Source organism: Cynara cardunculus (assembly GCF_001531365.2).
Source record: "Cynara cardunculus var. scolymus isolate 2C chromosome LG 5, CcrdV1, whole genome shotgun sequence".
In the NCBI taxonomy this organism is placed as follows: domain Eukaryota; kingdom Viridiplantae; phylum Streptophyta; class Magnoliopsida; order Asterales; family Asteraceae; genus Cynara; species Cynara cardunculus.
This window is the reverse complement of record NC_037532.1, coordinates 35,596,628-35,607,903: the sequence shown is the minus strand read 5'-3', so window position 1 is coordinate 35,607,903 and position 11,276 is coordinate 35,596,628. Positions and strand designations below refer to the sequence as shown.

The 11,276-nt window shown below is 33.1% G+C and overlaps 1 protein-coding gene across 1 annotated transcript; it reads left to right on the top strand.

The window, feature by feature from the left end:
• The first annotated feature begins 5,974 nt into the window (after positions 1 to 5,974).
• Positions 5,975 to 11,143, top strand: LOC112513050. The gene is made up of 4 exons (XM_025119173.1): positions 5,975 to 6,683; positions 8,435 to 8,776; positions 10,163 to 10,389; positions 10,674 to 11,143. Exons 1-4 carry the CDS (start codon positions 5,975 to 5,977, stop codon positions 10,929 to 10,931), a joined length of 1,536 nt encoding a protein of 511 aa, XP_024974941.1. The 3' UTR covers positions 10,932 to 11,143.
• The last annotated feature ends 133 nt before the right edge of the window (positions 11,144 to 11,276 follow it).

Here is an 11,276-nt window from a genome sequence, read left to right as displayed (position 1 = left end):
CTCAGCAATGCAACGAGATATATCGGGATTTTAATGTTTCATTAGACAAGATCTATGTCGATATAATATGTTTTTATGTGGTTTTGAGAAACATAAATTTGTGACTTTAGCCGATGACAAAGACTGGAAACCCGTAAATTTTATACCATAAAGTATTAAATTTAGGGGTTGTTTAATTACCAAACGCTTATCTGATAAGTGTTTACCGGTGAAATTCAACACTATCACTTACTTACGATGATAAGATTTTACTTTACCAAAACGGCACCGTATACACAAAATCTACTCAGAATCGATGGTAAGAGGTTAACGCTTACGTGAATTGCTTAAACAATCTCAATCCGCCCCTCTCGCGGTAGAAGAAAATATACTGACTGTTTATACCGGAAGCCACAAGTACTTGCAAAGGACGAAGAAACCACTCGCCAAGAGACAATAACAGTATCTACTCAGACAGTACAGTGACAGTATGTTGAATCAGCAGCAGACAGTAAGTGTCTTTTTTACGAGCGCTTTATTCTACCTCCGCTTAAAAAAGGTCATTCTGATTTATAATTACAAAACAGGTGTATGTATACGTGGAAAATGGAGATGTTCAGTAAAGAGTTGATCTACATTCAGTATTTAACACATAAAATATTTTAATTCATGTTATTTAAAATATTACGGTCTAAACACCATAATAAACTATTAGCACATAAAATGAAGCCGATAAGTGTGCCAACTTATACATTCAAGCGTTACAACTCTTAAATTTAAATCCCGAGAGACACCATTTCGTGAAGCGACCCTTATGGTCAAATTGTTGAAAAAGATTATGGGTCCACGTCTACGTTACACCAACTTGAACTGTCATTGGTATGTAGCATGACATTCAGTGATGTTTATTTTTCAAAACTGATTCTAAACTGAATCAAACAGATCTAGTATGTCTTATGAGGTCTAACCCAGTATATATTGTCGTGTCTAAAAAGGATCATATATATGCAAATCTGATTTATATCTGAAAAAGTAAAACGATTGTTTTCATGAAAATACAATTCTACGATGCTAAAAGAGACGATATATGGGCTTTTTATACAACAAATGGGCCTGGCATGGTGTCCATATATTTTTTTAGCATTCAAAATTTGACATTAATTTTAAAAAATCGTTATAAAAAGCATGTATACATACATACATACATACATAGATACATACATACATAAATATATACATACATACATAAATACATACATACATAGATACATACATACATAAATACATACATACATACATAGATACATACATACATAAATACATACATACATTAATTAGTTGTGTTTAGTATTATAATCCATACACATTAAAAAAACATGTTTACCGTGTACATGACACCGGTTCTATTAATATGTTAATATTTAAGTTTTTATTTTAAACAATTTATTTTCATGATATCATAAAATTAAACACCGAGCTTTCACAACAAGATAATATGAATGGAACAAAAATAAATCTAATATTCACAACAAAAACATTGTAAATATATATATATATATATATATAGAGAGAGAGAGAGAGAGAGAGAGAGAGAGAGAGACGGGTTACGTTGAAAACCGCTCAATTCTTAAAACCATGAAAATTGAGTGCTTTTTTCACAATAATTTTATTCTCAACGAAACATAACCTTATATATGTAGGACGTATATACGTCGTATTGGGTTGCAATTTGTAGTGGGTCGTTGTTACCTATTTTACAACCCAACATAACATCAAATAATATACCAAATGGTCTTTAGCCTAGTAGTACGTGAGTCATTGACCTCCTAAAAGATCAATAGTTCAAACCTCACCAAATATGAAAAGGATGTGTAAGTTTATTTGTCGTATATAAATATTATATATTTAAAAAAAATATAAAATAATATCCTTAAATACTAAACAACGAATAAAAAGGGGTATTTTGGAACAAGTCAACTTTCATTAAATCATCACCAACACACTTACTATAATCAACAATCACAAACAACGTCCCATTTTTATGACAACGTTAAATATATCTGTTTGTTTGTTTGTTTATTTATTAAATAGCTGTTTTAGTCGTACACGCAATATTTGTCTCCCATTTTTCTATTATTTTTATTAAAAATATTTAAAAAAAATTAACTGAAAACACCTGTTAAACTTTCTTATTTTGAATTATTAAATATCTGATTATTTAACAAATAAACCATCCAACTTTTAAAATGGAGATTTTTATTTCTCATTGGATTTAAACCTGGGACCATACGGTGAGAATTGAAAGGAAAAACAAATCAAAGAGAGATGGCAGGGGCCAACGGTGGCGATAGACGGTATAGAGAACGGACAATGATAGGGCGACGAGGAGCGGCAAAGGGAAGTGTTGTCATAGTTTTTTTATCCAAAAAAATGTTCATAGACTTGATCTATACTATCTTATAAACCAGATTTATCAAAAGTCTTAAAAACAATTTTTAATGCACAAAGTACTATACATTTATGCACAAAGTCTTAAAAGTCTTAAAAACAACTCGTAATGCATTAAATACTAATATTTTATGCATTCAGTCTTAAAATCTCTTAATCTACAATTAAAATAACATATAATGCAAGTTACCAATGTATATTATTACATTTTATTTTCATGTTCCCAAGATACTTTTGGCACATTTCACTCATGTCTTCACCCTCTCATACATTTATGTCTTCTCCCCATCCCTCATTGTGAGATTCAAAATGATATTCACCATGAGTTATTAAAAGTTTTCCCATTCATCTCTCATTCAATTGCTCTAGAACTCTCGGTCTCGGTCTCGATATCTTGATTCTTTGTTCTTGGTGTAAATCGAACACATTTGTGAAGACGTTTAAATATGTTGGATTTTAAACCGTCACTCAATTTTTTTCATCGATATACTGTAATTGGAACCATCACTCTTATTTATTCAAATTGTATTAATATGTAAATATCAAGTGTAACTTATATCATCGTTAAATCTTCTCTAATAAAACCAGTGAAACTTCAAAATCGTTAAAATTCATGGCTCATGCCGCATTGCACGGGTACACAACTAGTCATTCAAAATGAGAAAGTCTAATGTTTTTTCATTTAAAATAATAATTTAAAAAGTTAATCATTCAAAATAACAAACTTTCTAAACTTTCTCTATTTAAATGAGATACATGTGGGATCCCTCTGTACCCTCTGTTCAGGATCGCCCCCATATAGTCAAAATCGCCCCAAGGGGCGATTTGCATAGTTAGTGGTTATTTTATTAATATAAAGTATATAAAATGATTATTTTGATTAATTTTCCTTTTAAATAACAGTTCTTTTAGTAAATTAAATTTCAATTATTTTTAAAAAAAATGTAATACAATAAAAGTGTTATATTCTTATGCGATTTATTCCCATTTTTTATATTTTATTATGTGTGTTCACATTTTATAATTAATTTTAATTTAATATATAATAAAAATATATTAAAAAATGTAGCAAGTAATGAGTTTGGTAATTGGATGAGTAAGAGTGAGGTGTGGGAGTCATTGACTTCAATTTCTCATTATCCATATCCATCTCTATAAATACATTATTTACATCATTAATAACCTACTTTTGAAACTTTCATTTTAGTACCTAAGATGTAAAGTTTTAAACAGTTAATTACTCGGGTAACCACTTGAAGACTAATTTTAGATTTAAAAAAAAATCCATATCACTAACTATGTCAGGAAATAATATTGAGTTGAATATCATATCAACATGGTAACCGGTTAATGCTTCAACCGGTTACCCAGATACTTAAGTGTTTAAAACTTTACATCTTATGTACCAAAATGAAAGTTTTACCAAAATGAAAGTTTTAGAAGTACGTAACTCAAAATAGAAATCAAGTTAAAGAACATTACTTTTGCATGCAATCTACCCAAAACTAAATAAGGGGCCGTTTACTAAACACTTACTTGGTATGTGCTTACCAAATAAATTTTCTTATCGGATGAATATGAGAATTGCCAAGAATCTTACTGAGTAAGAGCAATGAAAATGATAGAGAGTCTTACCTGGTAAGTAAGGATGACAAGTCTTACCTGGTAAGTAAGGATGACAAGTCTTACCCAGTAAGCACTTACCCAGTAACTTGTTGCATTCGATATGTTTTGATGTACTAAAATCCTACGTATAAAAATAAATCATAATATTGAATCCTATCGGATAAGCATTTAGGTAAATGGTCCGTAAGTCAAGTAGAAAACCATATATTACATCCCTAATTTCCATTGATGAATTCAATGCATCCAAAACAACACAACCAAACAAAAGCAAGAGTCTTGATTTTCTTTTGGATCCACCCAACAAGATTTGAACCAAGATCCATGCATAACATTACTCTAACATGGTTGGATTTGACTCTTTCACCCCTTCTCTATTTTTCAAGAAAATGCCAAGTTTTATATCATTCATTGCTACATCAATCAATAAAATACATCAAGAAATTGGGTTGTTGGTATGCCAATTAGTATGGCAATCTTGACCCACAACAATTATTCCTAATTTTATGCTTTTTTTTTTAGTATATAATATATCTTATATACGGTAAATGCAACAAATAAGCTCATACATCTTTTTCATCATTAGTGAGGTTTAAATCACTGACTTCCTAAAAAGCAAAAGGCTAAGATACCGTTATATCGAATACCGTTTAGTTGAATATTGATTGTTTGTTTTATGTTGTTATAGAACAACCATTTGATTCATGCTTTTTCTTGGATGTTTCAAGGCTCAAAAAGTCCTTTTTCAAACAAGTATTTTGAGCAATTTAGTGCAATAAAAATGGTTATATAAACCAAAGAGTCTTTGACTTAACGGTATGTAAGTCTTTGGCCTTCTAAGAGGTAACGGGTTCAAATCTCATCAAGGGTGAGAAAGGTGTGTGAGTTTATTTGTTTTATTTGTCGTATATAAATATTATATACTTCAAAAAGAACAGTTATATAAGATGTTAAACATATGTGAATATCTTAATATAATGTTTCATAGAACTTAAGTTTATATGTAGATATCATAATAGACTGTTTTATATGACATGAGTTTATAAAAAGTTTCTTATGACCTTTTTAAATAAAGTGTCAAACTAGTTTTAAGTGTTTTATAAAACCAAATATCCTGTAAAAAACGTGTTCACGTGAAAATTCTCACAATAATTAATAGGATATATTATTACAAAAGTGTCATATAAAAACCCAACATAGCATTTTTTTTAGAAAATGTCTTTAAAAACTTGTTAAGACGTTTAAAAACATCTTATCCAAATATTTTAATATTGTATGTATATGTACCTCCAAACGTAAATTCTATAAAGCCACTTATTACAAGATTTATATATATTTATCATCCTATAAAACAAATTTTACAGTAGTAAGTCATTTAGATGATACTTTAAGACATACAGTGGGAAGTTCAAATAAGAAAATTAAATATCATGAAAAAGTAAGAACAAAATATTCATATGTGAATCATCTTCCATAAATATTCAAATCATAATAAATGAATTCTCATCATTTCCATAAATATCTCAATTTATTTGGTTGTACAAATGCGACGGGTTGTATTTGAAACAAACTCTCTCTGTCTCTCTCTCTCTCTCTCTCTCTCTCTCTCTCTCTCTATATATATATATATATATATATATGAACCGAAATTTCATATGTATTCATATGTATTCACATGTGCATCTTCAAATAGATCTTTTCACTTATTCACATATGAATCTTTCCTCCCAACCTTCCCACACTATTCGCATATGAATCTTTCCTTCCAACCTTTCCACATTATTCATAACACTATTCACATATGAATCTATCCTTCCTACCTTACCATTAGATACTTATTTTAAATGAAAAGGCTAAATTTAGAAGCTGAAAGAGACATATTACTGGTTTATATGTGAATGGTAAGTAGGGGTTGAAGTTGAGTATGGCTGTGCTTGCAAACTGTTGGCTTATAATTGAAGTTTATCTGATTCCATATGGATTTAAGAAGTGGTTTTATCTAAGCTTCTATATCCATCCTTTCTTTCTCTTCTTCTGTCAAATCCTTTTATGGATCAAAACCCTAAAAAAATGGATCCTTTTCGTCGTCTTTTTCGTAAATCGCTACACGTTTTCCCACGTTTTTGGAGTTTTAAGACGTTTCTTGATCATAACACGCTCGTTTTCTGGATTTCGTGACGGGAACAACGATGCTGAAGTAGAAGATTCGGATGAAGATTTGTGGTATGAAGTGGAAGATTCGGATACTGGTTCTGGGATCTTGTTTTTACGCTACTACGAGGCTGGTGGTTCTTGTGAAATTACTAAAATAGCCTTTTGTGACGTTCGGGTTGAGTCGGTTGATCAAGAAACTGTATCCGCGTGCTCGAGTTCGGATCTTGATGATGAAAGATCAAGTTCTTGCTCTTCTTCTGGTGCAAGTTCTTTCTCACTGGGTGCCCATAGGGACATGGAGGTAATTTCACACGCACCATCATTGTCATCGTCGTCGTCGGCTTTGCCCATAGAAGATCAAGAGGCTGTTAAACCCAAAGAGGAGGAAGAAGAAGAAGAAGAAGACTCGTTCTACAAATCATACACCGAAAGAATGAGCTGGTTTGATCTTCTGAACCAAGAACGAACATGCGGATTGAGTGAGTTTCTTTGACTCGAGTCCCATCACTTTACAACAAAATTGGCTTTATAGAACGTCAAACATATCTAAATGTCTTAATAAGTTTATACGGCCAACCAAAGGGTCATTGGTCGAGTGACACCCCTGGGGTCAAGGGTCACCCAAAGACGAGGAGTGTGCGGGGGTATTTATCGTATATAAATGTTATACACTTCAAAAATATATATATATATATATATATATATATATATATATATATATGTGAACCAACGGTTCAAATAAGAAGTCTAAATATCATGAGAAAGTGAGAAGAAAAAGTTCCATATGTGAATAACTGAAAAAATCCAAAAGATATGTATTTAAAAGATGTACATGTGAACTGATATTACAGATTATTCATATGGGTTCACATATACGTCTTCAAATGGATATTTCAATGATTCAGATATAAAACTTTTTCACTTACATTCTCATGATATTTATCCTTCTTATTTGAACTTTTCAATATATATAGGGTTAGCGGGTCCAGTCCGGTTCATAAGAAAACCACAAAAAGAATATAAAAAAATTGAATAACACATTAATAATTATTCATTTGTGTAGTATGCACATGTGCATACAACTAATTTGTCGGGTATGCATACATGCATGAAGCATTTTCAAATACTTGTATGCACTTGAACATACCATAGAGATAAATGGTTATTTGGGTGTTCCTTAGTTATTCATTTTTGTGAGGTTTTCTTTTAAATCTCACACACTCTCTCTCTCTCTCTATATATATATATAGAGAGAGAGAGAGAAGCAATTAAATACAAACCATCTAATTTGTATAAATCGTACAAACCACCTTTATCCGTCGATTTTATTGTTTAATCTTGTGAAATTGTTTCATATAATTTTTTTTTTTATGAAGTTGTTTCATATATGGTTACGAAATTGTTTCATATATTATTTAATGAAATTTTAATGAAACTGTTTCATGTATTTCTCTAAAATTAAAATAATAAAGATGATAATATCTATGATTAACACCCTCCACAATAATAATGATGAATTAACCTCTCATAATTACAAAAAAATGAGCAAAATAAAAAATTATGCTTGATTGAAGGAGGTTTGTACGGTTTGTACTAATAACGTGGTTTGCAAAGTAAACCTCCTATGTATATACGTGTCTGTGTGTGCGCGCGCACCGATTCAAATAAGATGACTAAATATCATGAAAAAAAATCATTGATAAGAAGATTCATGTATATGTGAATCATTGAAAAAATCTATTTAATGATACATATATGAACCGATGTTATAGATTATTTATATAGGTTCACATATGCATCTTCAAATGGATTTTTTTCTCTCACTATATTTAACCTTCTTATTTGAACGTCTCACTAGACTTGGGATCTTGTGAGACCAGCCTGTTTTCGTGAGACCCGTGAGACCAACATTTTACACTTGAAACTTCACAGCAAAATGCTGTGAAGGTGACTTTTTAAAACCTTCACAGTGTTTTTGCTGTGAAGGTTCGACTTTTTTTAAACCTTCACATTGTTTTTGCTGTGAAGGTTCGACTTTTTTTAAACCTTCACAGTGTTTTTGCTGTGAAGGTTACGTGTAAAAATATGGTCTCACGGGTCTCACGAAAACAAGCTGGTCTCACGTGAACCCAACCCTATATAATATATATATATATATATATATATATATATATATATATACACATACACACGATTTTGGGTATTAACAGATGATTTGCGGACGTTACAGACGCATTTCTTACGAAGAAACGGTGTTCAAACGTCGAAAAAAGGCTAGTGAAAAGCTTAGAAAGTGATATGGAGATGGTGTATGTAGCTCAGTCATGTTTATCATGGGAAGCACTCCATGATCAATACAGAAAGCTTGAATCCATGGTTGCTGCTGATATCAGTTGTACATCTGGAGATGGTGCTTTGATCACTTGTACCTTGGCATCCAAATTCCAAAGGTTCCAAATTCTGCTTGATAGGTTTATGGAGGATGAAAGATCTGAAAATGGGAAAAGATTTTCGAATTTTATCCACAAAAGGTCTTCTCTTAAGACCTTCCTTCAAGTTCCTCACATTTCAGGTACATTTTCCCCTGATGTTTGTCAACCAAACAGGTGTTTTTTCATGTAACAATTAGACCGGAATCAGGCTGGACTGAACTGAACTGAACTGAACTGAACTGGACTAAGGGTCTGTTTACTAGCGGCTTAATTAGGCTTATTGGTCTATCTGGCTTCATTTGGGTTGTTTACTTATGGCTTTATTCGCACAGAACATGTGTTAATCGCACAGATAGAAATGGTGTGTTGTCCCCATTCAGCCACAAAAATGACACCCCTACCCCTTATTTAAAAGCACCACCTTCTTCCCATACGAGACACCCCATCATCGGCCTCTTTATGATTTTTTTTGTTTTGATGTTCAAATAATTAATACTGGAGAGTAAATCGGTCATTTATGTTATTAAGACTGTTGGTTTAGATAAAAAAAAGTAAACAGAACTCATTTATCCAGACAAACAAATTTATCCGGACAGACAAATTTATTCATACAAAACTTAATAAAAATTTGGTAAACAACCCCTAAGTAGATATGCACAAAAAAAGCCCATCCCAGTCGAAGTCTGACAAAGCCCGATCCGGCCCAAATTTTGGGGCGAGGATTTGACCTAGGCTTGGTCAGGAAAAGCGCAACCTGAAAAAAGGATCCGGAAAAGTGTGGTCTGAAAAAAGCGTGGTCAAGCCTTTTCTAAGCCTCAAAACCCGGCCCGACCCAGATCTGAAAAAGTTTGGGCCTTATTACCTACTGAAAACGGGTTTGGAATGCCTAGACCCAGACCTGAAAAAGCATGGGTTTTATGCATCTCTCCGACTAAGTGTGACAAAAAGCATTTTCTTTTGTTACTAATAGCAATATATGTGAAACCACAAGGGTGGTGCCTGATTGGTTTGAGCTTGGCTCCAAAGGTAAAAATTACTGGGAGATCTCAGGTTCAAATCCAATGAGAAATAAAAATCCTCTTGTGGCCACGGAAGTTCAAATGCGGTGACTCCGGGCTATCTACAAAGGCAGGTGGTCTGGGATTAGTCGGCTCACATAGTGGGTTGGATATTCAGGTAAATGAAAAAAAAAGACACCCGGTTTAAGTATTTAATGAGACTTTTTTATAGGACCAAAATTTGTTAGGTCGACTAATTTCGTCGTAACCATTTACTGTAACGTCTTTAATTTTGGATCCTGTAAAATATAAAGTTACATTAAGTATTCTGTTAAGACATTTGTACGTGTTAAAAGACCAATTTTGTTGTGGCGTGTCATGAACTTTTTTTTTACCGTTTTAGGCTTTCGTTCATCGATCTTATTTACGTGTTATATCTTAACTAAGTGGTATTATTGGATGAAATCTTTCGCATGTTGGTACATTTTCGTCTCATATCATAAAAACCGAATCTTTTGTTTCGTTAAGAAAACGTGGACAACGAGAAAGATGGAAGGAACGAAGGACTAATGATCCGGGCAACGGACGTGTTGAAGGCGATAGAGAAATGCATGAAGACTTTCCAGTTGTTTATCGAAGTAGACGAGAAGCAGCCGTGGTGGAGAGCAAGTGGTCGTCTTTCATGGAGTCGTTCGCCGTTGGAAGATCCAAGAGACTCCAACCTCTTGCACGATCTTACACGTACACTCCGACAGGTGATCCATTTTACGCTATCGTCTTTGTCCAGTATTTCTGATTCTGACTCGGTCAGCATCAGTATGTTTACCTAGGGTTGATCATGTCTGGACTCAAGGTGCTAAACGAGCACCTACCCGACCAGCGTTATCATTTAACTTACGGGTCCTGACTCACGTGCGGGTTCGAATCCCGTGTTAAGGCTTACCGTGTCTGTGTAGGTAAACGACCCCTCGATCTATGCTTGGTGTAGAAACAAACTAACGTTGAATTGCGTTCTTCGTTTTATGCTTTCTTTTCAAAGAAAGAGTTATGGATGAAGGATCTGAAGGGAAAGACGAGATGCTGGTTGAGAAGAAGAGTCCAGCACTTGGGAGATGTTCAGAATAAAGAGATGATGTTCGCCATGATTGAATTGAAGCTTGTGGCTCGAGTTCTGATGATGTCAGTAATCTCCACTTCTCAACTCCATTGGTGTCAACAGAAGCTCGATAATATAGAGATCAGCCATGGCAGAATCACAAGGTCATACGCTCGTTCATTGCTGTTTCCCCTTTCTTGAATGCTGCTGATTTAGCTTCATTGTGTTCTTATTTCTCACTATGAAACTCTTTGACGCATTTGATCGAACACCTTGATGGCATTTATTTGTTCTTTGCCGTTGAGTGCTGCTCTTTGTTACGTGTTTGGTTAGTTTTTCGTTAAATTCCGCATTGATAAAGTTCTCTTGTATGTAATTTGTCTATATAGAAAGAGAAAGTTTTTGTTTATGAAGGTTTTTTATAGACGGAAGGAGGGTGTTTTTATTTCCAGGGGGTTTTGGGGAAAAAAAAACTCGATATTCTGCATAAAGTTTCCCGTAGAAGCTTATTATATAAGTCAGTTTCTATAACATTAAGTCACTACC

Excerpts from the sequence above, each read along its gene's own strand:
- LOC112513050 (XM_025119173.1), top strand. The coding sequence starts at position 5,975 with ATGGCTGTGCTTGCAAACTGTTGGCTTATAATTGAAGTTTATCTGATT. Across the intron at positions 8,777-10,162 it reads TCAAGTTCCTCACATTTCAG|AAAACGTGGACAACGAGAAA; the intron begins GTACATTTTCCC and ends TGTTTCGTTAAG. Across the intron at positions 10,390-10,673 it reads TTACACGTACACTCCGACAG|AAAGAGTTATGGATGAAGGA; the intron begins GTGATCCATTTT and ends TTCTTTTCAAAG.